This window comes from Cyclopterus lumpus, chromosome 17 (genome assembly GCF_009769545.1).
Source record: "Cyclopterus lumpus isolate fCycLum1 chromosome 17, fCycLum1.pri, whole genome shotgun sequence".
Lineage (NCBI taxonomy): Eukaryota > Metazoa > Chordata > Actinopteri > Perciformes > Cyclopteridae > Cyclopterus > Cyclopterus lumpus.
In genome coordinates, this window is record NC_046982.1 from 6,455,263 (window position 1) to 6,479,810 (window position 24,548).

The 24,548-nt window shown below is 42.7% G+C and overlaps 4 protein-coding genes across 5 annotated transcripts in view; 3 read left to right on the plus strand and 1 right to left on the minus strand.

Moving 5' to 3' along the window:
• LOC117746785 (glutamate decarboxylase 1-like) overlaps positions 1-2,257 on the plus strand; it is a 16,130-nt gene extending 13,873 nt beyond the window's left edge. The window contains exon 17 of the mRNA XM_034556090.1: positions 157-2,257. Coding sequence (XP_034411981.1) covers positions 157-330 — 174 coding nt within the window. The 3' untranslated portion in view covers positions 331-2,257. The remainder of the gene's footprint in view (positions 1-156) is intronic.
• Positions 2,258-4,170: 1,913 nt separating this feature from the next.
• On the plus strand, positions 4,171-10,227 carry LOC117746127 (Golgi reassembly-stacking protein 2-like). Its single transcript, XM_034554999.1, has 10 exons — positions 4,171-4,338; positions 5,027-5,107; positions 5,203-5,406; positions 5,499-5,585; positions 5,703-5,833; positions 6,778-6,910; positions 7,145-7,268; positions 7,410-7,514; positions 8,014-8,133; positions 8,821-10,227. The coding sequence occupies exons 1-10, from the start codon at positions 4,276-4,278 to the stop codon at positions 9,081-9,083; spliced, it is 1,311 nt and encodes a 436-aa protein (XP_034410890.1). The 5' UTR covers positions 4,171-4,275; the 3' UTR covers positions 9,084-10,227.
• An 870-nt stretch (positions 10,228-11,097) lies between these two features.
• ripk1l (receptor (TNFRSF)-interacting serine-threonine kinase 1, like) lies at positions 11,098-16,980 on the plus strand. 2 transcript variants are annotated; one of them, XM_034554997.1, is made up of 10 exons: positions 11,098-11,769; positions 12,601-12,757; positions 12,870-13,007; positions 13,112-13,343; positions 13,525-13,674; positions 13,980-14,056; positions 14,175-14,244; positions 14,398-14,997; positions 15,117-15,266; positions 15,723-16,980. In XM_034554997.1, the coding sequence occupies exons 1-10, from the start codon at positions 11,609-11,611 to the stop codon at positions 16,010-16,012; spliced, it is 2,025 nt and encodes a 674-aa protein (XP_034410888.1). In that variant the 5' UTR covers positions 11,098-11,608; the 3' UTR covers positions 16,013-16,980. The 2 variants fall into 2 exon arrangements, with proteins under 2 accessions (XP_034410888.1, XP_034410889.1); XM_034554998.1 differs by lacking the exon at positions 11,098-11,769 and adding an exon at positions 11,860-12,158.
• A 2,323-nt stretch (positions 16,981-19,303) lies between these two features.
• Positions 19,304-23,461, minus strand: opn7a (opsin 7, group member a). The gene is made up of 5 exons (XM_034556193.1): positions 23,374-23,461; positions 22,321-22,483; positions 21,993-22,120; positions 20,828-21,162; positions 19,304-19,942 (listed from the first exon to the last, which is right to left on the minus strand). Exons 1-5 carry the CDS (start codon positions 23,459-23,461, stop codon positions 19,304-19,306), a joined length of 1,353 nt encoding a protein of 450 aa, XP_034412084.1.
• Positions 23,462-24,548: the final 1,087 nt, after the last annotated feature.

The window sequence follows — 24,548 nt, forward strand, 5'->3', positions numbered from 1 at the left end:
GTCGATGCAGTGGACTACAGGTGGAAATGAATGTCCTGCACATCGTCCTTGTTATCGTCATTCCTTTTTAAACCATACAATCAATCAATGATGTTTTTATGAATGCAATTGATCTCTAATTCGTCTTTTTTATTTATTCTTTTTATACTCCACCAGGTGGCACCAAAGATTAAGGCCATGATGATGGAGTCGGGGACCACCATGGTGGGCTACCAGCCTCAGGGCAAAAACGTCAACTTCTTCCGTATGGTCGTCTCCAACCTGGCGGCCACCCAGTCCGACATCGACTTCCTCATCGATGAGATTGAGAGGCTGGGTCAAGACCTGTAGACCTCTCAGCCATCGCTGCTTCAGTGGCCAGAGGGCAAAAGCTGTTGTAGTTCCAAGGAAAACGCCACTGGGGTGAAACATTCACAGCGCTGCAGACAGAATAATGATGAGACATGATTTAGGTTCTTTCTATCCAGTCTTTCTTTGTCTGAAGCGTCCAGACTGTTTCTCCAAGCGATGACAAGTTTGCTATGAGAGAGACTTTGAGTGTCTTACTTGCTCGTCCCACATAGTTCCTCCTCTAGAAAAAATATATATAAAAGTACTAAGTATCTGAAGGCTCCAGGTACAACAAACATGCTCTTGTGTATGTGTGTGCTGTGGAATATTGTAATGTGTGTGTGTGTGTGTGTGTGTGTGTGTGTGTGTGTGTGTGTGTGTGTGTGTGTGCGTGTGTGTGTGTGTGTGTGTAAAATCAAGTTAGTTGTCCAATCTAGTTAGCCTTTTAACGTCTGTATATGTGTGCCTGAGTGTGTGTGTGTGTGTGTGTGTGTGTGTGTGTGTGTGTGTGTTTGGTCAAACACTGAAAGGCAGAAAAGCACAGATGAAAATATAACAAACTATCATAAAACTATTCCGCTGTATCATACATTTGCTACGCAAAATGTAATCATTGGTGCTTTCAGCTGTGCATATATTTACCAAACTAAACCAGTGTCCGTGCCCCTGAAGCAGTGTGTGTGTGTTTGTGTGTGTGTGTGTGTGTGTGTGTGTGCATGCGTGTGTGTGCAAGTGTGCGCGTGGCACATTTGAGTGTATCCTGTCATGTATTTTAAGCTAGCATTGTGTTGAAAATAAGCTTATTATGACCTAATGTGCACACCATGGTACCAAACGTGTTAAGCTGAGAGGTTTTAGATAACCTCCAGCAGCTGATATATACAGTCTGCTATATTTTCCTCCGTAGAAGTTTAAGATTTAAAATGTCCACCGCTCTCCCAAGTCTGTGGCAACTTTTAACTTGTAAAACGCTGGCTCGTTGTCTGTTTCATGCAATCATGTGATACCCATGTGTGTTTATAGCATTGTGAAAATATTAATATTTAATTATATAAGAACTCATATTTATTGCATTTCCACTGTTTGCAGATTCAGGTATTTTATTGTAAATGTATCTTTGTGTGTATTACACGGTAATGCACTTGTAAATGTAATTACAGGAACTAGAGTAAAGTTTATTTATAGTGATTTTGTGAGCCAAAGAAAGCAAATCGGGAACAGAGCAATCCATTGTCCTTCATATAGAACTTCTTATTGATTATAGGTGTTTGTAAAAGGTTACCTACTGTATTATTGAACCTTGACTGCGATGCAATTTCTATAGTGTGTTTCTTTCTGTGATTGTGAGTCTTTTTGACCGAATGTTTTGAGATAACTGACGGGCCTTCTGATGAGATTAAGAATGAAGTCGATATAATCCTCTGGCAGTTGTGCCAGTCTTTTATTTTTGAGAATAGCACAAGGATGTGAGAATGTACTGTCCTCTTGAGACTGGGAAGAAAGTAGTGTTGTATCTGTCTGAATCCTAATGCATTTACTGTAATATAGTATATATTAATTGTAATACATATTACCTGTATTCTCAGTGTCATGGGAACTCAATGGAATATCTTGTATGAAGAGTTCCTGTTTGTGTCTTTGCACAATGTTCACCTTTATTTTTTCCATTATAAATGGATGTGTACTATGGCAGTATTCTATAAGACTTACGTTAACAAAGTATTTATGGTAACTAGGGACCATATGTGAATGGCACAATTGCAAAAAACATATTTAAGGTAATCTGTGTGCTGTATGTGGCCAACGACTCCTGTGTGTGACCAATCTGGTTATTTGAATAAGCCAGCTGTAAGGGAACGTTTCCCAGGGGGCACTTTACAGAATCATACCATCTCAAAAAATATCTTTAATAAAGTCTATTAAAGGGAAAAGTGAGTCTGACTTATTAAAACACACACACACACACAAGCTCAAAAATACAGACATCTATTTTTTGTCTATACTAAAGTATCCAAATCTGCTTCTGAATAGCCTGTATCAGTGGCCACACACACACACACACACACACACACACACACACACACACACACACACACACACACACACACGCACACTCACGCACATTAATTCCTCTCTGCCTAATCATCTTTGAGGAGGCTTTGTTTGGCCCCCAGCTGATGTGGGATTGGCTGTTCTCGAATGTGGAACGTTCCTCTCATCAGCACCCTCTCTCCCCCATTATTCCTTTCCTTTCCTCTCCATCTCTTTCCTTTCCTTTCCATCTCTTTCTTCTCTTCTCCCTTACTAATTTACTCTTTTCGTTCCTCACATTTGCCCCCCCGTACTTTTTTCTTAATTCCCCCCCCCCCCCCCCCCCCCCCGTTATTCACCTGTGAGTGATTTGATTCAGCCTCACTAAACCAACATTTCCTGGAGACAAAGGCATTGTTTACCTTTGCATGGAAGGCGTGACAATATCAAACAGTTGGGTGCGGAATGAGGCTGAAAGATCATAGAGCTCAGCAACGATCATGTGATGTACTGCAGCGCCCTCTGGTGGCGACTCTCCGTCTGCACAACCATACTTTAAATGCTACATTGGGGGTTGAAAACCTTACACTAACACCATCTTAATAAACATTCAAACACAACCAGAAGGAAGCACATATATGTCAGTGACACTGGGTCAAGATATATATATTTAAACGTTGTGCTAAAAACACAATGGATTATGTCTTGCTCTATTCAAATTTGATGATGGCGTTACATTGAAGTCTAATAGTGATGTCAAAAGTCTAAAAGCTGTGTGTGACACATAAAACATAATTACATCAGCTTTACATTAGACACACAAGCAATGTCAGAACAACAAACATAAATTCATGCGCGAGCAGTTATAGACTTAATGAAAAAAGAGAGAATTTTAAAAACTCCAGTGCAGATGGCTAAAAAGACTGATACAGATGTTTACATCATATGTATAAAAAGGTCAGATTGGATAGGCACACTACTGTTGTAAGGCAACAGTGTATACTGCACGTTGATGTTATGACACCTGATTTCTTCACAGTAAAGATCATTTCATAAGCATTGCCCTCTGCCCCTTATAGAACGGGGCATGAAAAGCCTATACACTGCAAATCAATACAACAAAAAGTAGCTGGAGGGTTATTTTGTATGTCGTCATAGGTATTTATTAATGCACTCAATAGAGCGGTCAATGTTATGGTTTAATGAGGGCAGATATCTTAAAAGATGGGTAAACTTCAACACAACTGTAGCACAACTGCATTGAATAATCATGTGAATAATTAAGTATTGTGTATTTTTCTGTAGGTTTATTCTGATATAATAAAGGTTTATGATTTTTACAGCTTTAGTATACATCACTATTAGACTTCAATGTAATGCCATCATCAAATTTCAATAGAGCAAGACATAATCCATTGTGTTTTTAGCACAACGTTTAAATATATATATATTGACCCAGTGTCACTGACATATATGTGCTTCCTTCTGGTTGTGTTTGAATGTTTATTAAGATGGTGTTAAGATCTCGTGTGTGTAATTCAAAGAGCTCCTCAACGTTCAACAAACGGATTAACGCCAACCACGTTAACGCCGGTCCCAACTAAAAGACTCTTCAGATACAAACCGCATTTTCTAAAACCACGACACAAACATTCTTGGAAGAATTATAATATAGATATATATATCTATAGATATATATGTTGAATTACACAGAAACCTTTTGGAAAATTGGAACTTGGAAATTGAATGCCCAATATCCAAAAGGCGTTATTTCCTGCCACGTAACAGCGCATGCGCATCACCCAGCTAACCATTTGGCGACGTGTACCCGGTGTGTGGAAGTGTTAAGGTCTCTCACCTCTGCGGGGTAACAAGCTGCCATTAAAACCACAAAAGCCTTAAACGTGCGAGACCATGGGAGGTGCGCAGAGTGTGGAGATACCGGGGGGAGGCTCCGAGGGCTACCACGTCCTCCGGGTGAGTTTTAGAGCATCTACAGCCCGCTGTTAGCTGCTAGCTTTGAGTCGGCTCAGAGGCGGAGGATTCCCTGGTCGGTGTGTTGACGAGAGGCCGGGGATGAATGCTGGGGCCTCCGTCTGGGGGGGAAACACACCGACATGGTGTCAGGAAAACGTTCGTGTGTGTTGAGTTGTGTCAGAGGCCCACGCGGTGTCTCGCCACACGGTCTGTTTATGTCTGCTATATGCTGCACGGACTGGCGCTAGTTGAAGCTAGCGACGGAGCTACACTGAATGACAGCTGCCAGTCTGGTTGTGTTGGTGTCCCAGAGCAACACCGTGGACTAAGACGGCTCTGGTAGCAAGACGACTACTGCCAACGTCACTTGGTTATCAGTAACGAGATGCTGAGGTGGGGAAGCAGTAAGACCATCGGTCCCATCCATAGATCGTTGAGGTCCTGCAGGAGTAACACACGTATAACCGGTTATTAAATGATGCCTGCGTGAATCATTCGGAACTAAATTACATACAAGCCCCTAAAAGTTGCTTATTTAGAAGACCCAGTTCTCTTGTAAGTCGGTCACATCCAATCTTAATGCTGTATATGTACAGAATATCTCGGTTGCTCTTTCCAAGAAATTCAATTGAATGCATGAAGTGCAGTCCAGCAACAGCAGCTCATGTGTTCTCTCATGTGTGTGCAGGTTCAGGAGAACTCGCCAGGACACCGAGCAGGACTGGAGCCTTTCTTTGATTTCATTGTCTCCATCAACAACACCAGGCTGGTAAGGGAAGCCAGCAACTGTCTCTAGCATAAGTCATAAGGGACTGCATGATTTATGGTGGCCCCCGCCGCTCTTCTTCCTCCCCTTTTCCGCAGAACAAGGACAATGACACCTTAAAAGACTTGTTGAAAGCCAGTGTTGAGAAACCAGTTAAGATGCTGGTGTACTCCTCAAAGACCCTGGAGCTGCGGGAGTCTACAGTCACCCCCAGCAACCTGTGGGGGGGCCAGGGCTTGCTCGGTGTCTCCATTCGCTTCTGCAGCTTTGAGGGAGCCAATGAGAATGTTTGGCATGTGCTGGTAAGTAACCTCCAAATGGTCCATCTGTATTGTATTGATTTGTTTTATGTGGTGCAATGGTTCTTTGTACACTTACGCTTCCTCTTTCACAGGAAGTAGAGCCCAATTCCCCAGCAGCCCTCGCTGGCCTGCGGCCGCACACAGACTACATCATTGGAGCCGACACTGTTATGAATGAGGTAGTTTACCATCACTTAAGGTCCTTGCAACTGTCACTCCTGCACATCCACCACCTGATAATGACAGAGATTGTGCATCTTCTAATTTTACCCACCTCTCTGTGACTGTATCTGCAGTCAGAGGACCTGTTCTCTCTGATAGAAAGCCATGAGGGGAAAGGACTGAAGCTCTATGTGTACAACACGGACACAGATAACTGCAGAGAAGTGATCATCACACCCAACGGGGCCTGGGGAGGAGAGGGCAGGTAACGCAGACTTTGGTTTCTTTTGAAGTAATCAGTGGGTTACGTAGTCATCTAGCAGACACTGGCAGCGGTTGCGAGGAGCAGTTACCTCATTGTTCTTCATAATGGTCGACTAAACATGCGGCGTTAAAGCGGCTACAATGGATATTTCCATAATGATCTAATTAAACGACTGCGTGAAAACAATTATTGTTGGTGAAACTAAAAGGAGACACTTGTGACTTGTCCGGTAGACACAAATGATGATGTGGCTCTAGTACTGATGGATGTGTAATAAGCAGCTTTTTGCTAACAAGTTTGCCACATCAACTTAAAAGTTCTCTGTGGACATTTTGACATCTACTAGCGCTGTGGAGCTGTTTTTTGATGAATGGGCCCGTGTTTGGTTTGAAGTGGTCCACATTCCTGCCAATAGTTTCACACTGATCAATGTGGCCGTAGCTTACCAAGATACACAGCAAAGGCATTGAAGGAGGAGACTGCAAGTAAAATAATGAACGATTCAAATTCACCAAAAATTGGCTTAGCATGTTTTATGAGGAAGGAAATGTTTTAATGTGTTCACGACTCATTTATGCTGCCCAAAGTGTTCATAATGGTTATTATTGCAGGTTTAAAATGAAGAGTGGTTATTCCTGTAAGTCAACTCACAACAACCTGTACAGCTATGTCCTTCTAGTCTCTAATTGTTGCCATTTTTGTGACCATTGTTCTATTTTGCACTATTCTCCATTTAATGTAGTTATTTTTCTGCATCCAGCACAGGAACATGAGGGGCCCACAAAGTTCTGAACGGCCCAATGAAATCTTTTTTTTGTCTTGCGCTCTCATTGGCTGTAGCTCCTGAGTTATTCAGTGGGAGGAAACCAGGCCAATCTCAAATGTTTGAATGAAACTATCAGTTTGTCAGTTTGGATTCTGAACTACCTTTCTTCCTTTTCCAGTCTTGGATGTGGGATTGGCTATGGATACCTCCACAGGATTCCTACTAGGCCTTTTGAGGAGGGGAAGAAGATCAGCTTCCCTGGAAGCTCTCCCAGTGAGCCCGTCAGTCCACTGAAGGATGGATTCACTGAGGTCGGCACACACTGTACACACACGTATTTATGAGGGGCGGCTGTTGACATGTAGTGGTCGTAAGACTAGAAAGAGTGTGTTGTTGTGTTTGTGCATGTCCACAGTCTTAAAGTTCCCTTATGTATGCAGCAAAAAGCAAACTTGATTGCATGTTTGGATGAGATGTGACATTATCTGTTTGACAGCCAGCATCTCTTTCTCTACCACCTCCATATTTCATCTTCAACTCCTTAGGTCCAACTTTCAGCAGTGACCCCTCCACCTACTGGGCCCGCCATCCCTACTGGCCTCGAAGAGTCACTGTCGAGCCTGTCAATCAGCACAGCCCCGCCCACCATACCCAGGGAGCTGCAGACAGGTATTTCTGTTTCTTTTTTCACACGCATCCAATCTGATCTTTGTGAAATGGGAGAAATAAAAAGAATCTCTCACAATCATAGTGTATTTACTCCGAATATATTTGTTCATAATGGGTTATTTGTGTCTGCCTCTCCTCCAGGTTTGCCTACTGTCCCGCTGCTCCCCTCCTCCACCAGCCACGGCCTCAGCCCACTCACTCCACTAAATCCTGGCACCACCGTCTTCAACCCCGCCACGATACCAGGTGAGGGGTTTCTCAACGTAGTCATTCAAAGCACATGACATCAGTCTGCTGAGTCACACCCTTTCAGAATAAAAGAGAAAGGTCTGCCTGTGTAAACAGTACACACATCACTTGTTGTTTTAAGTACAAGGTGTGACTATCAGTAAACAGTGAGTATCTTCATTTCAAGAACTTCAAGCAGCTTCAGTTCCCCCAAAATAGTCAGTGTCTGAGTTCCTATCAAACTACTATCAACTTTGTCTGTGTTTATTCTGGTTATTGGTTTTGTTTGCCACGTGAACTGTCATCAGTCTGAATTCCTACTTCTTCTTTGTTGGCTCACACAAAAGGCCATCAGTCATGTGTGCCACTCCTTTAAACTAGAGCCACTCTTCTCAAATGTACAAAATTCATATTTTTGTACTTTTGCCCAATTTTCATTTCCAAATCTGCTTCCCTGCAGTAATGCAGAACAAGTCTAATATAACCCGTGTGTGTGTGTGTGTGTGTGTGTGTGTAGGTCTGATGTCCCTTCCAGGTGGCTTACCGCCACTCCCCAACTTGCCCAACCTTAACCTGCCCCTCCCAGACCTCAGTGCCATGTCACTAGCAGGCAGCACCTTAACATCAGGAGGAACAGGTAAACAAAGCATAGCACTTTTCTCATAATATATATATATATATATAATTAATTTTTTTAAAGGCATCAATCACTGAAAGTTTCTCTGGCTATTTGTGAAGCTTTTGAAACGTGAATATGATGTTATTGTCCTTCAACTGGATATGTCTGCCTCTAATGTAGCTCAGTCGCTGATGTACAAACTGGGTAATCAACTGGTACATCAACCTCAGTATAAGGTTTATACTTAATAGTATGAGTATATGCACTGTGACGAAGAGCATATATGATTATACGTAGTATGAGTGTGTATATACTTGGTATGACCTCAGACTGAAATGTACACTACTTATATTCTGAATATAGTAATAGTCTGCACACCGATTATTTACTATCGTATAAAACCGTTTTGTGCACTGGTGTGATAACCGTCATTTGCACATTAAAATCAATGTACGCAAAACTGATAACATTGTTACATTCCAGATAAATTAGAGGTCAAGTTTAATATTTAGTCTGGTTAAGACTGTCCTTATTTAATGTGTTTTATTGTGACGCTTGGTTTTGATGGAACAGCATAATTTTCAGCATTTATCTCAATGTCCAACACTTGCTAGTGTGACTGCGTAGCGCGATTGTGTGGTTCATTTTTTGTGTCTTCAGCACAAAATGACACATCACTCTTTGTTTTTCATTCTTTTTCTTCAGTACCCCCTCTGGCTGCTCTCCCATCCCTCAACTTCCCAGGTCTGGCCCCCCTACCTCTTCTACCCACCATGCTGCCCTCCCAGCTGCCGCCTCTCCTCCCTCAGGGAGTGCTCCCCCTCCTGCCCCTCTCAGCCACCGCCCCCACAGCCTCGGTCACGGTCACAGCAGTGCCTGCAACCGGGCTCGCCGTTGACCCCACAGTCCCGACGGAAGCGGCCTCCACGGTCTCACCGGCCCCAACGGAAACAACATTAACATCGTAATATGTCAAAGAAGGTTCCACTTGCCATCAAACCAAAACACGTACCCGGTTACTCTCTCTCCCCCTCCTCCGTCTTTCTCTGTGTTTTTCTATTTATTTGGCCAAGAGGGACAGGCAGACAGCTGCACCAGTTCAGACACAGGTCGGCATGTTCCAGGTATGGGTAGGGAAGCTTGTTTGGAGCGATGAAGGATGAATGGATATGAAGAATGGAGGACGACTGTAGACTGGTCTAAACCGACATGTCTTTGTGACCAGATTGTTATGGAGCTAGTCCAAGACACTGTATGAGGAGGACGAGGTCTACCCTTCGGTTGGTAGTTTGCTTCACACTTCTGCAGTTACAAGGATCTTCCCCTTTCAAATCTGTTCAGTTTATGTAGATGGGGCGGGATGATAAATAAAGTTAAAATCACTATACACATCATGAATCCCTTTATAAATATGCCTTTATAAATAAACCGGCTGCAACAAGCAATGGAGCTCACAGTCCAGAGGTAATTTATCTGGTCTTACTGGTATACATCGAGACAAAGATATCGGAAGTGGGCATACAGAAGAAAAGAAACATTGTTCACTGCTGTATTAAAAGATAGATAAACGTTAATGTAAAATAAAAATGTATCATGTCACATATTTTTGGTCTTATCGTCCAGCCCTAACATGTAACCTTTTATTATTAGTTCATAAAACCCCTGACCAATAGATACATTTGATTGACATGTATACATGTGTTGTTGAAAGTGCTTTATGACTGTCTACATCCAATGAATGAATCTGCATTATTTTGCACCACCTTTTGTGTTTTGAAAATTATTAGTCTGTCCCTTTTTTGTTTGTCTCATGTATACAGAACTCTACAGTATCCGTCTCTACCACAGGGATGGTAGCAGCCTGAAGGCCATGCCAGAGGGGACAGAGGGGTTACAGTTACAGCCGCGACCGAGTAGAGTATATGTCGCTCGCTGTTGGGTGAAACATGGGTGCAGGGGTATTAATATTTACACGTCTCCCCTGTGCATGGCTGAAGTTGAATTGGTAGGCAGAGTCGCAGTGATGCAGTACAACCACAAGGGGGTCACTGTAAAATAACTTTCTGAAAACATCTACACTGCAGTGCAAGCAATAAAGCCAAATTACTTTTACATCATGCCTCTGTCTTTAAACCGGGTTCGTTGCTTCTTCTCTTCCTTGAACAAAAGCAATAAAGGTGGTGCAGTAAGCGACTATAAGCGAAATGAGTAATATGCACTTCCTGTTAATATGTAACGCTACGTACAATTAAACCGCTTTCATTGCTTTTATACTTTGAGATATATCAAAAACAGTAAACTTCATTAAACCCTTTTGAAATTTCTATAAATGTATCTCCTGTTATCACTTTAAGATTTCTGTCTTTTTAAGTTAGATTTTACAAAATAATAATTATAAGAAACATATAGAAGTTGCACCATTCCAACTCCCACACCTTTGTTTATATATCAGACAAGACAGACTCCATAATAAAACACGTCGTGAGCTTATGTTATTTTCTGCAATAGTATATAATTCATGTATTTTTGTAAACCAACCCCGGAAGTTGGCACCGCGACACTATTTTTTAAATATTGTAAAAAAAAAAGAAGCTGTGTGGCGCAAACATGTTTCTGATACTTACACGTTTAGTTCGGCGAGACAATCTTCACAAATTAACTGTTTCTATGTTTTAAGTGTGAATGCAATGCGTAGCGGTAAGAAGCTAAAGTTGGGCTAACTGTTACTAACTACCTCCACCACGAGCACGAGCACACGCTCCGAGGTTGGGACCGTGATGACGTTTTGCTTTTTTCAAGACACGTTACAAGTTTACAAATCTCCCGACAGGAGTGTGTGTACGGTTGTTTTTCATTGTGGAGAACAACACGTAGAAATGCCTTATTTTACCACTGAATCTCATCAAAAACTTCTAGGCGGAGGAACCGGAAGTGCACAATGTTCACCTACATCCGGTTTCTTTTAGACTCATTCCTGGAGCACTGTATAATATTTATCCACAATGGGACAAACATATTCCAATGTCATCCATTTAGATCAGTATAGTGTTTTATTTTCCAAATTGTCTTGTGAGAAATGCATTAAATGTGTGTTAATCATTTCGTTAATAATTTATAAATAATATTAAAATGTCAGGAGGGGTGCATCAGGGTCCTATATGCGTATATGTGCTAAGGGTTTAACCGGAAAGACGGCAGTCGCTTTATTTTGTCCTGAGTCTGGAGCCACTTTCTCAGCCGGGTTTCGGTTTCGGCGTCATTGCTCTCTCGTCTCACTTCTCGAAAACTTCCTGGATTACTCGACACGCACTCAGGCGCCTCCGCACGAAACAGCCTCGCCGTTAGTCTCGTCCGCATCTTGGCGTCGGCTGAACCAATGACGTGGTTTTAGACACAGTTTTGCTGAGCTGTTCTCTGTGTGTGTGTGTGTGTGTGTGTGTGTGTGTGTGTGTGTTTGTCGATCAGCTGCTTTCCTGTAACTTTCTAACCAGGGATGGCCACCGCGCCACAGGCGTCACTTCATATGAGGTCGGCAGATCTCATTAAAAAAGAGGCTCTGGACTACGGCGGCTTTGGAGAAGTGTACCTGTGCTACCATGCCACCCTCGGCCAGGTGGTGTTGAAGACTATGTATACAGGACCGATTAGCACCGTGTAAGTTAGCCGTGTGTGTGTGTGTGCGTGTGTGTGTGTGTGTGTGTGTTTGTCTTCTGGGTATTCCCCCCTGGTAACTTGAATCATGTGCCCCTTCAAAGGGGAACTCAGCGAGGCTTATATATACTGTATATGTATATATGTTTTTATTATTATTATTATTATTTATTTGACAGGATTTTGTCATGATATATTGGCGCAGGGATGAGCGAAACTATTTTTTTTGGTTTCCTTTTCGTTAAGAACTTCCTTTTTAGCGCAGAGCAATGCGGATGTAGGTCAAACATCCGTTTCTTCTTCTTCAGATAACATGCCACAACAACGCCTCTGTCGGGAAAACAAACATCATTCCCATTTTAGTTGCAGCTTGACATGGGATCATCTGAAAGGTGATTTCAGATTTAGATTTTCTTTTGTCCTCAAGGGATGAAACGAGTATTCTCTGCCAATCCCACTCTAGTGTACCACACACCAAGTGTTGATGCAATACTAGTGCTCTTTTCCTCCCTCAACATAACATCTATATGTCACAGTGTGGAACTCATACACATACTTTTTTTTATGTAAGATAACCTTTTGTGCATGGATTTCTGTAGCACTTAATATTGAGTTGGTGGCACCGCTTGACTGAACGATTGTACCCGATAGCAGAAATACTGAATTCTATAATGATGTTGTCAAAGACACTAATTGATGTGGATCAGTCCCATCATGACATCTGATCCGCTCTTTATCGGTGCATCCCATTGTCTTCCCGCTAAGCCCACTGTAAGTAAGATATCACTTCAATCAGATATCACTTATTTTTTCTTTTTTACTTTCCCTTTCTAGGAAGAGTCAACGGTCACTGCTGGATGAGGGGAACATCATGGCGAGCCTGAACCATGAGCGGGTGGTGAAGTTGCTGGGTGTGATCATGGAAGATCGAGACTGCTCGCTGGTTATGGAGCTCATCCCCAGGGGCAACCTGTCGGTCATGCTAGAAACGGTCAGCAGGTTTAGAATGAGTCTGTAACTCCTAACCGAACCGTAAAAGTACCGTAAATAACTCACGGTAAGTTTATATAAACTGATGTATTGATACACTACATTCTTCCCAGGTCCCTGTGCCGGTATCCATCAAGGGCAGAATCATCTTAGAGATTTTGGAAGGGATGGTGTACCTCACGGAGAAACAGGTCATACACAAGGACATCAAGCCAGGGAACATTTTAGTGGACAAGGATTTTCACATCAAGGTGTGTGTCACACGCTTCAGGCCCCCGTGACACGTTGGTGATTCTGACCGCGTGGGACCGTCATGGTAATCTGAAGTATTGTGCCTCCTCGGTTGTTGTTCTAGATCGCAGACCTCGGCCTGGCCACCTGCATGACATGGAGCAAGCTCACGAGGGAGGAGTCTCGCAGGAGGAGTCGCATGGGGCGATCAGCAGAGGTGAGAGGTGCCGGCACGCTGAGCTACATGGCCCCTGAGCACCTGGAGAGCGTACATACACCCTCCACGGAGAAGTCTGACGTCTACAGCTTTGCAATCGTGGTTTGGGTCGTCCTCGCAGGGAAAGAGCCGTATGCAAGTGAGTTGGGATGTCGGAGCGCGCTCACGCCCTGATGATACGACACATCTGACCCGTGGATAATCAAACGTTGAGGCACTGTTTTAGAAACAGCAACCGCCTGGTTTATTGTCTGATTCGCTGGTTGAACAGGCCATATTCACTATTTCAAAGTACATTAGGTGAACCTTTCTTTGTCCAGACGCGAGGAGTGAAGAGCAAATCAGCCAGTGTGTCCGTAACGGGGACCGACCGGTGCAAAACCTTATTCCAGACGACACGCCCATCGAGATGGTTCAGCTCATGAGGAAGTGCTGGGATCACAGCCCGCTGCAACGACCAACGTTTCAAGGTGCGTTTCATGCTCATGTTGTATACATTGAAGCATATACGTTCTTATCAGTGAAATACGATCGCATGAATCGGACACAAAGCAAATAACATTTAATACATCTGTCGTTGTTGAATTCAAAGAAATTAAGGCTTGAGTTTGTTGTAATATTTTATTTCATGTGTTGCTAATATACACATTTTAAGGTGATTTAATATGATGTTGTTGTAATTCTGCTGCTTTTGACCGGAGGGAAAAAAAAGTCAGTTGACCCCTTCAGTTGATCGCGTGGCTCTTCTTCATCCATCCCCTCCCTTTTCTTACAGAGGGCTACGACTTCTTCCTTCCTTTCTACACAGAAAAGCTTGAACCACGCGTGGAGGAAGATTTACTTGATTTGAGGGTATATTTATAAAACAAATACAATGATTTTTAGTAGTATTAGATGTGGTAACACAAAGTAGTAGATGTGAATTTAAAATAAAGCCCCAGAAATGCATTTCTTTTATATTTCCATGCAGGAATTATATGAAGGCCCAGAAGAACTTGTTGAGAAGATGAAATCTTTATCAATGGATTTTTTATCGGCAGGTGAGCGCTGTTGGTAATCGTGATGGCCTGAATATTCTGTACTCACTCCGATTATGTTTTACATTCAATGTTCTAAATGCTCAGCAAGCAAGAGACTACTTTTGAAAAGGAGTGAGTAGCTTCATCGCTTCAACTTCTCTCCTCACCTCGCAGATTCCCCGGCTCCTTTGGTGAGTTCAGACAGAAGTGTACCCGGGCCAGTCGAAGCCAGTATCGATGACATGCACGACATCCAATATGAGCCCTCCGTGGGGTCCGTTCAGGCGGATGCAAAGGCGACCCCTTCGGCTCTGGAGGAGAAACTGGGTCGGGAGCTTCAGTACCACAAACACGGTAGCTACTACTGTGAGAACCAGCTGGACGCCGACAACGCCCTCCGTCACAGCAACTCAAATCCTTTCCTGCAAAACCACGTCAGCCCTTCAGATCACGCCATCAGGCAACCGGAACCGGACAGACCCTCCTTCGCATCCTCGGTCCACTCCTGGACGAAAGCTGAGCCGGTGCAGCCCACCAGCCAGGAAAAGGGTTATCGCCCCACCGGGGGTCTCTATGAGTCCATGAACTCCGCCATGCCGACTCCATCCCACTTGCCAATGTCGGCCAGCAATCCTTCTCTATCGCTGCTTAACCAGCAACATCCACTTTCCCACTATGACCGCCAGCAATCCTGGCCAGTTTACCCAGTGTCCGATACGTCTGTTCCTGGGCTTCTCCTGACCCCTTGCACACAACAACAACAACAAGATCCAGGTACAAGAAAACGTGCCATTTTGTTGAAGCATTTCCTCAGTAAATTCCTCTGTCACCTTTTTGACTGACGTGTATTGGAGAGGCTGAGTCCATGTCTTCTTGCTTTGTGCTTGTTCCAGCGTCATATATCATAAAGAATGCCAGCGGCATCCAGATTGGGAGCAACAACACGATGAATATCAGAGGTTACGAGTCCACCGGTAGTTTAATGTCTCTGCCGGGTAGCGCCTCAGCTGCCTCTCTCATCAAAGAAGGCCTTCTGAAATATGGTGAGCCACGGCAGCGTTTGTTTTTGTCGTTGCTCCGTTTGCAAACGTGATGGTTTTGTTAGTAGAGCCGCAACTAACAATTATGGTCATCGGCAATTCATAATGTTTTCGACAGATGTTAGAAAATATCGACACTTTGCTATCATACATGAAAAACAAAAGCATAGAATCCTCACATTAGAGAATCTGCAATCAGAATGAAAAAAAAAAAAAATATATATATATATATATATATATATATTCTTTTAAATAGTTGTAAAGGATTGTTTTTGTCCATCAACAAATCGAGACAGTAGTTATTTATAGGCATTAACACTTTAATAAGTAAAGTAAGTAATGCATTGTGCACCTGTTTGAATGGCAGGTCGGGTGAGCAGTGTTTTCGAGTATAGAAATGACCTCTTTCTCATCCGAGCTAGGGCCTTGACTAACAGATGTATCTTGTACGTCATCCAGAGGACCACGCTGTGAACGAGGAGCACCTGGATCTGCTGAGGGACAACATCGGGGCCACGTGGAAGCGGTGTGCGCGGCAACTGGGTCTGACCGGTGTGGAAATAGAGACCATTGAGCACGACTGTGACCGGGACGGCCTGTCGGAAAAGGTGCACCAGATGCTGGAACATTGGAAAATGAAGGAGGGAAGGATCGGCTGCACAGTTGGGAAGCTCTGTCGCGCTGTGGAGGGCAACATAAAGGTAGACGTCATCCAGAAAATCTTGGACACCTGCGGTTCTTCCTCCTAGGTCGGATAAACGTTCAACCTCGTGCCCTCTTAAGACTTTCTACCGATGATGGTTACATTTTCCGGAACGGTTGTCAACGCAGCTTCATCTTTCCAGAAAGAAATCTCTTAATTACGCATTATAATGACCGCAGAGATCGCTGTCAACTGTTTTCACTTTCTGGGACGTGACATTTAGTGTGATGGTTTGAAAGCTCTGAGCGCGTTCTCAAATGACTTTCTACCAAACGCACCTTCATGGTGGAGACAAACATGCTCACGGTTCAGCTTTTTCTTATCGTGGGATTTTAAAAATCGTTGTTTGTTTTGTAAAGTTTTTGTAAATTAAGTAATTATTGCCACGCCTTTTTCTTATTCACGTGGCAGATGAAATGTTGTAGTCGGCAGGTCAATGCAAGAAATAATACCAACGTCATACTTTCTATAGAATCATTGGCAAGTATGTTCTTCATAAATTGTTGCCTGAAAGATTGCGTTGTGGAGAAGCCTCTGCGATCGCTTACCGAAGCTCTAAATGAAGAATGGACTCATCAAATGGTGCGCGGTAAACTTTTATTCCAGCTCAACACAAACATAAAGACTCACAAAATCACAGAACGGGTAAGAAGATGGAAACACAAGGAGTCATTTATGGCATTAATACATGCGTATTATTGTTTACATCCAGTAGGGGTCAGTAGACAATCTATTCGTGAGTCAATTGAAGTCTGTCTTCTTTAATCTGGGACCTGCTTTAGATGATGTGCTCCCATTTCCCCCAAATTACAGTAAAAGTGCGTGGATTACTAATGAGCTATTTGCATGAGTTTCCAGTGTGTGTGGATTTACTGTAATGATGTCATATTGTCTATAAACTGTTGCTGTGCTGCACTTCTACTGTATCACACATGTTGGATTACAGGATACTTCTGATTGTCTCTGAGATGTGTCCATGTCTTGTTCTGTGTCATTACAAGGTGTCTTTGTGTATTGGGTCTTACTGTTGCAGTGTAGGTCTCCCTACACGGTAGCTCTCCCCAAACCTGCATCTGTTTGAAAGACATTTTGATATTCTCAATAAACTGGGTACATGTGTTTCTAAAAATCCAAAGTAAGTGTATTTCATAGCTTGCACTACACGGTATTGTTTCTAGTTGACTATTTACTTCTCGTCTGAGTAGTTATTGCCTACAACTAGTGAATGGATAACAATATAATGACGACATCTACACGGCTGTCTCGTCTTGACCACTGAGATGACCACTGTAGAGTTTGAACCGCAGTGTGTTTGTCCATATTTTCCACTTTAACACAAATCTTTTCCCTTTTACTGTTGAAAGACAGTTTGAACTCCCGTTTAATGGATTTCAGATATGATCGAAGCGTCTGCTGTTCTATTTCACCTGATGAGTTAAATAATCCCTCCACTAAACACAAGAAAAGCAATCCTCTCACGCCACGATGGATTACTGATAAAGTCCTGGGATATAAACGTGAACAGGCCTTCTCGTTTCCTAACAATAAGTACATTCATCTTCTATCAGATTCAGGGATTCTGTTAAAATTGTATCCTGTTGCTGCGCAGATAAAATCTAATTAGGTAGTTTGGATGCAGCATGCTTGCCACATGGGACCTACAACATGAAAAGTCATTAAGAAATTGGTATTAAAACGACGATATTCTAATTAAAATAGATGGCAGTTGTTAGCACTTCATGAGGGTTAATAATTCTGTGAGTGGCTGAGACACTGAAACAATAGTTTGAGTTGTCAAAGAATTGGTCCTGAGTCCACAGCCATGTTTACGTCACACAATGGATTTACACACAACAGCAATTACAGACGACATGAAGTTTCTCCTCTAATTAATTTATCTACAGCTGCATATTTGTATTGGATGGGATGTTTCATGCGTCTTTCTTCCCTTTTCTCTCCATAACCAGGGACACGAATATATACGATATCAATTGTCAGTCAACTAAAGTGGAATGTCTCGTTCCATTGCACAGATGAAAGGATGACTTGAAGTTCATCTTGCGCAGGTAGATATCGTGCAGTGCAATAATAATGATCAAGCACCATGAACTATGCTCTTGTAAACAATACTCGGGCTGGCGTAGTGAAGGACGTGTTTACAGCTGAAATGAGACGGCTCTGGGTTCTCATGGAGGTATTCTGGTATCCTGCTGCATAAAAGAGGTGTCCATTAGGAAAGATTATCTTTCTGAACAATACGAGTAAATCCTAAACTTGTGTTTGCCACAGAGCTTAATTTGTATTACTGGGAAACAGGTTGAACTTCTGGGTTGGCCGAGAACAAAACATCATCCCTGCACAACTCTATTACTTATTTTGTGGGACGTCAAAAATGGGGGAACATTTATAGATCCAAAAATGCTAAACATATCTTTAGTCTTTGCCGTTTGAACTGAAACAAGATGTATTGTTTCCAATGTTCAGTTTTCCTCCAAAAGCCCCCAAAGCTTGTTTTCTCCACATAAATACACAATCTTATGGCAAAGTAACCCGTTTTGTTTATGTCACATGACAGATTTCTGTTTTTCTCAGTGCTCCTCTCACTAATTGTGAACAGGGTTGGGGCTCATCTGGAAAACGGTGATGTGATGAAGTTGCACCAATCAGGATTCAGCAACATTTGAATCTGATGACAGTTGGTGGATTGTTTCATTAGTCAATCTAATCTCACCAAACCACATTCACACACAGTCCTGATGAAGCATTAACTATACTGACTAACACCTAAAGAACCTCTGATTGCCGTGTAGTTAAATCATTAATATGTAAGATGAATACTTCTGAAATCAAGTTTCCAGGGGCTTTAAAGGGACGTGTACAGTTGCATCCACGATATTGCACATTTTGCAAGTTGCTCGCCATCCCACTTGAACAAGTTTAGGCAAACTCAAAGTCAAATACCCACACTTCTTTAAATCCAGAGTGTTGAGGTAATACACACATAAAGTAACTTACAGACAGATGCTGCTATCTCTAGTGCTTCAATGGATGTTAGGCAGTACAATATTGTTTGGAAAATTAAGTTGCTAGAAGAACAACTTAAACCCCCTAAACATATCCTTAAGCCACGTAGCCCTGGCACAATGATTTAGAAGCCAGGTTGACAGCAATACACTGCCAAGCCAACAATATCATTTCAGAGAAGCATTAAGTGCAAATATTACTAAGGCAACATAATACGTTTGTTTATGCGTTGCAGACTAGGCTGCACGCTAAATACCCCTCAAATTATAGCTGTCTGCATCCAACCTCAAACCATTTTGAATTGAGGGAAATATCAGGGCCGCGCCACTTTTGCATGCCCCGGAACCATCTCTAAATTGATTTGGAAGTTGTCTATTTCTGAAGTCCTTTTTGCACACATGATGGCCAGCAGGGACTTCCTGTGGCACACGCTTTGAGTCTTCTGCTTATGTGTTCGGGACACTGGAGGGTCTCGATCCTCCGATGAGTCCCCAGTGGCACCAAAGTTAGTGACGCTGCACATTTGAGGGTAGTGTCTGAAGCGTTCGAAAGCCCCATTGCACTCCTCACAGCTGTGATCCTTAAATGCTGCCATCGGAGGTTGAGTAGAGGAGTTGGGTGGAGGGAGTCGGTTGGCCTGTCCGTGGATTGAAGGAAGTCTGACCCTGATCTGTGGCTTGAAGCAGCACTTCGCTGGCCACTGGTAGCGGAGGCAGCCCTTCAGACAGGCGTTGCAAAGAGTGCCCATGTCCCTGCACATCACCCTGCGGACATTCGGCCTCAGCATGAGGTAGATGATTGGGTTGTAGATGGTGGAGGACTTGGCGAACATGGCTGGCAGGGCAAAGGCCAGAGGAGAGATGTTCTCAATGTGTCCAAAGGCAGCCCACATTGACACCACCGCATATGGACTCCACGCCGCAAAGAAACTGATGCAGACGGCAACACTTAGCTTGCAGGGAAAAGATCACAGAAGAGAAAAAGGACATTTATATTGTTTAAAAAAATAAACAACATACTTTAAAAAAAAGCTGGTTTCCCCAAACCATCGTATTGAGAGTATAAGTCTGGTGTTATTCTATATGGGTTAATGCCAAAATACTCAATACTTTCTGACTTCCCTCTTACCCCCCAAGGCCACGAGTTTCTAGACGTACATCTTAAAAAACTGATCATGAATACATACTATCATGTTCAAAGAAGCTTCCAGCATCTTGACGCTGTAGTTTTTTTAGCAAACTGTGGGCTAGCCAAACAAGTTTAAATAGCTAATTTGTTGGGGACTACTTTCAGTCGTGGATTCATTTGTGGTAGTTGGTGACTGTAAGAAAAATATAGAAAGTCACCATACTTATCTTTTCAAAGCACAAGATCAAATCTAAACAGTGACTGGCGGGTATAGTTGACTGAATGTGAGCCGTTAGCTTGACAAGCTGAACAACTTATTGACCAACATTATCCACAGGCTATGGGTAGAAAGGCATTTTTGTGTGAATCAGTTATTATTATTAGGCCTATGATGATGATGATGATCATTTATCATCTACGGCATCAGTTGCTTCTCATCCATCAGAATACAACAACCAAAGCCAATTCTTGCTAATGAGAAGCTCCATCACTGGAGGTGGTATTCAGGTCACGGCCAATTTACAGCCGATTTCCTCACGTTGTGGAGTGAAGAACTCTCCAGAGGGCTCTCGTCTCTCACGAGGAGCTTTTGATATTCGACCCCCTTCCGTTTTACGGAAAGTGTGAAAGCACTTTATAGTCTACGGGCCAAGCGATATCTTTGACATGATTGATGTAATGATATGTGTTAATCAGACGTTGCTCTTACCTTCACAATAATTGTCTGGATGCTGCTCATGTGCGTCTGCCTGGACACGTGCCGCTCAATGTTCTTGCGGGATGCATGCACTGTGACCAGAATGCTGGTGTAAGATGCAACAATAACACAGCATGGAAGGATGTAGCACAAGATGAACAGTGCCACCGTGTAGGAGCGTGCCGTAGCGTGCTGATTGGAGAGGCGCCAGTCAATGCAACAGGCGGTGCCGTAAGGCTCTGGTCCGTATTTCCCCCAGTGGGCAAGCGGGGAGCAGGCAAACAACAGGGCGTAGACCCAAGCACAGGCAATGAGCAGACGGCCGTGAGCAGAGTTAAACCGGTTCCCTATGAAAACAAATTGATTTTTTAAAGTATCGATGCAGTTGAAAGATTCTGACACAACTGTTTTTTGGATTTGCCCCAGAATGTTACGTCACTAAAATATCTTCAAAAATGATGTTCATGTTTTCCCAGTTTAAGATGTGAATGAGTTAGACTTTATAGCCAATGTTTCCAAATCCTTTTTGTAAAAAAACTTTTAACTTGTGTTTTGAATGTTAGAAGGAAATGTATTATTTTACCTCAACCTCACCAGTTAGAGATATTGACCACTGAAGCTGATAGTTCTTCTGCGGCTTTCTTTTTAGCCCGTAGATATCATATCATTACCGTAAAGCTGACAAGTTACAGCAGGCGGACACACTTCAGGTTGGGCATTTATAGACAAACTAAGTAACAGTGGACCCAATGCTGAACCTTGAGGTACACCAACATAATAATCAACTAATTGGGAGGAAAACAATTTGCAGTTTCAGTGAAATTATTTTTATTTTTTATAACAAATAATTGTTGGTGTTCCCCTTATTTGTGTGCATGACAAAAAAAATGGAAATAGTTGGGTAAAGAAGTTTAAAATTGAGAGCTTAAGGAAGAAGTTCTGTATATAAACCTCTTTCATGACGTCAAACGCAAGGCTCCATTGCTCTGCATTAACCAGCCTCACAAATATCAGTATCGAGTGCAGCCGCTGGACTTGTCAGTCATCAAAGAAAGGCTAATGTGCAGTGCTCCACGGGGGGGGGATTATCATTGTGCTTCCTTCGACAGATAAATCAACAATGAGCCACTTTGCGGTGCCATTTCACTGGACAAAGATATCTTATTTGAAGACTTACCATAGAGCGGGTAACACACTTTCACAAAGCACACCGTGCTTAGCAGGGTCAGAGTGGTTAGACTGCAGATGCCAAACAATATGCCGCAAAAAGCGTACACGGAGCACACTGTTCTCCCATACAGCCACCTGCGATGGAGGTTATGCGAGACAGAAAAGAAGGATCAATGGAAGGAGAGAGTGAGAGGCAAAAGAGGAGAATAGCATGCGCATGACACTTCATATCTGTGAACTCTCAGGCAATCATACCGCTAACCAACCATAGAGTTAAACCGTGAAATACGAAAGGGCGTCTAATTTAAAAGCATGCTCCAGTAGGTGTGGCATACCTGTGATAGAAGCTTGAAGTTATCGCCATGGGGTAGAGGGACAGAGTCAGGCCCAAGTCACTAACCGCTAGGTTGATGATGAAGTACTCGGCTGGTTTCAGGAGGTACTTTTTCCTGTAGGAGACGTACAGCAGTGTGCTGTTGCCCAACAGGGAACACACTCCTACAGAACAGACCAAAGGTGGAGACGGACGATTGTTGACGCGCTGATGCCAAATGAATGTTTTTTCACCCAAAGCATTTGGGGTATTCTACCTGTAACAAATAGGCTATTATATAAAAAATGAATAAATACGAGTCCCTATAAAGAAATAGCCTAAAATATACGAGATTTATTTCCTTGTCTTTGCAACATATTTGGCAGTATTTTTATGAAAAACAATGACTGAAAAGACGTGAGTAATCAGGTGGGACCAGCAATGCTCAGTGTGAATGATTATGTTAAGCACAAGTGACAATTACATTTGTTTTAATGTTTGCAACAGAGACAAACGGGACTTCAACAGAAGTGAAACAAACTGAGGTGAGCAGTATGCAAAAACACAGCATGTAATAATTGTAAAATGACCATCCTTAAATGTGTATCGTCAAATCGGTATCAGTAAACAGTGCCTTTCACAAAATTAGTCTAATTTTTAAACTGTCTTTTTGGTTCCCTTCTAAACAGCCTATGATCATCATTACATGTGAGGGTTCTCCATGCTGCCAAGATCAGAGACTGAGATGAAAGCTGACCTGTTATTTTGAGTACGTGGACCAGCCACAGAATTCATGATCAGAGGCAGCTTACGTTGTCGCATCGGGAGCAAAGATATAAATTATTTTTAAAAATCTGCTCCACTGTATGTACATTGACGTCTGCAGCTCTAGCGAAGACTTAAATAGAGTAAATATGGATGGAAGAGATCGTCGGTATTATTTATATAGGTGTGAGCAGAACACGTAGAAAACTCCTTGACAGCATTATCAGTGTTATTAACTCTTTATTGTCTACTATAGCATTAAAAAAAAAAGAAGACAAAATAGCTTTGAATGTACGTAGACTTTACTCACCAAAGACCGAGTAGACCACAGCCACGGTTATATCCAGTGGCACCGGTATGTTGGAGTGGAAGGCCACGTCTTCATCTGACGGCCCCATCTGAAAACGGAGGCGTTCAACAGCAACGTTGTTGTTGCATAAGAGATTAGCTTTTAATTTGCGTGCTTAAAGTTGTTACAAATAAGGGTTTTGTACAAATGTGGGTACGAACCAGGGTACACATTTGGTTTGTACGCCACCCTGTATTAACCTTTACGATACCCTTTGGCTGAATAGAGGGCCAATGCATTAATGTGATCACATCAAGTGTTTCCATGGTGACTCGCTGACCAGTGATTTGATAATATGTAACCGATAAGTGCACATCAAACACATCCTAATGTGCTATCCCTGTGCGGTCAGTCCCATTATTGGATTTTTTGTTGGTAATCTGAATTCCAGCAGAATTTCAAAACGTGCAGCTCGTGACACGTGCGCGCTTCATTCATTCAAACCGACTTCAGCAGAAGCCGGTGAAGTGTTTCATGTCGGTGCATCTCTGCTTTCTGACCTGTTCACGTGTTGCTGTTCCTTCTGGAATAGCCATCCCCTGTGACGAAGACAAGTAGGCATTGCCTTGTAGACGAACTGTAATAATGTTAAAGCACGAAGGGGAACAGTGATGGTGTAAGTGGCCTGAAGACCTCTGTAGCCTCTACTGCATCCGTCTGTCCCTCTCTGGTGAGCTACTGCGTGTCAAAAGGAAACCATTCATGGTTGCATTTTAAAAATGTGTATTCTTTATCCACGCCGTTTTCAGGGCGTAGGTGACTTACTCTTAGTTTTAATAATAACAACAATCAAAAAGAAACTGAATTGCAAAACTCATCCAGACGCACTGGATGCTTGAGAGCTTCAACACAACGGATGAACGGAGCAGTACAGAAAGTATCGTCAGCAACAAACTGGTTTTTTACGTGATTAATAAAAGGGCATTAAATCAATCCTGGGGGCAGTTGTGTGGATATGCTTCAATAACTAACTGTCCTGGTGTGACGAGGCAGAGGAAATAGCTGTTTTGTTTATGCGCAGAGGAGGAAGATTGTATTCATAACCTTGTTTATTTGTTTCAAGACCACTGCAGATTCCATTTCACCACATATTTTAGTCAATTGAGGTCTAAATAAGGTTTTAAAAAAAGACAAAT

Excerpts from the sequence above, each read along its gene's own strand:
- LOC117746127 (XM_034554999.1), top strand. The coding sequence starts at position 4,276 with ATGGGAGGTGCGCAGAGTGTGGAGATACCGGGGGGAGGCTCCGAGGGC. Across the intron at positions 5,586-5,702 it reads CCGACACTGTTATGAATGAG|TCAGAGGACCTGTTCTCTCT; the intron begins GTAGTTTACCAT and ends CTGTATCTGCAG. Across the intron at positions 8,134-8,820 it reads CTTAACATCAGGAGGAACAG|TACCCCCTCTGGCTGCTCTC; the intron begins GTAAACAAAGCA and ends CTTTTTCTTCAG.
- ripk1l (XM_034554997.1), top strand. The coding sequence starts at position 11,609 with ATGGCCACCGCGCCACAGGCGTCACTTCATATGAGGTCGGCAGATCTC. Across the intron at positions 13,008-13,111 it reads ACAAGGATTTTCACATCAAG|ATCGCAGACCTCGGCCTGGC; the intron begins GTGTGTGTCACA and ends TTGTTGTTCTAG. Across the intron at positions 14,998-15,116 it reads ACAACAACAACAAGATCCAG|CGTCATATATCATAAAGAAT; the intron begins GTACAAGAAAAC and ends TGCTTGTTCCAG.
- opn7a (XM_034556193.1), bottom strand. The coding sequence starts at position 23,461 with ATGGGGCCGTCAGATGAAGACGTGGCCTTCCACTCCAACATACCGGTG. Across the intron at positions 22,121-22,320 it reads ACTTCAAGCTTCTATCACAG|GTGGCTGTATGGGAGAACAG; the intron begins GTATGCCACACC and ends CCTCCATCGCAG. Across the intron at positions 21,163-21,992 it reads AGTGTGTTACCCGCTCTATG|GGAACCGGTTTAACTCTGCT; the intron begins GTAAGTCTTCAA and ends TTGTTTTCATAG.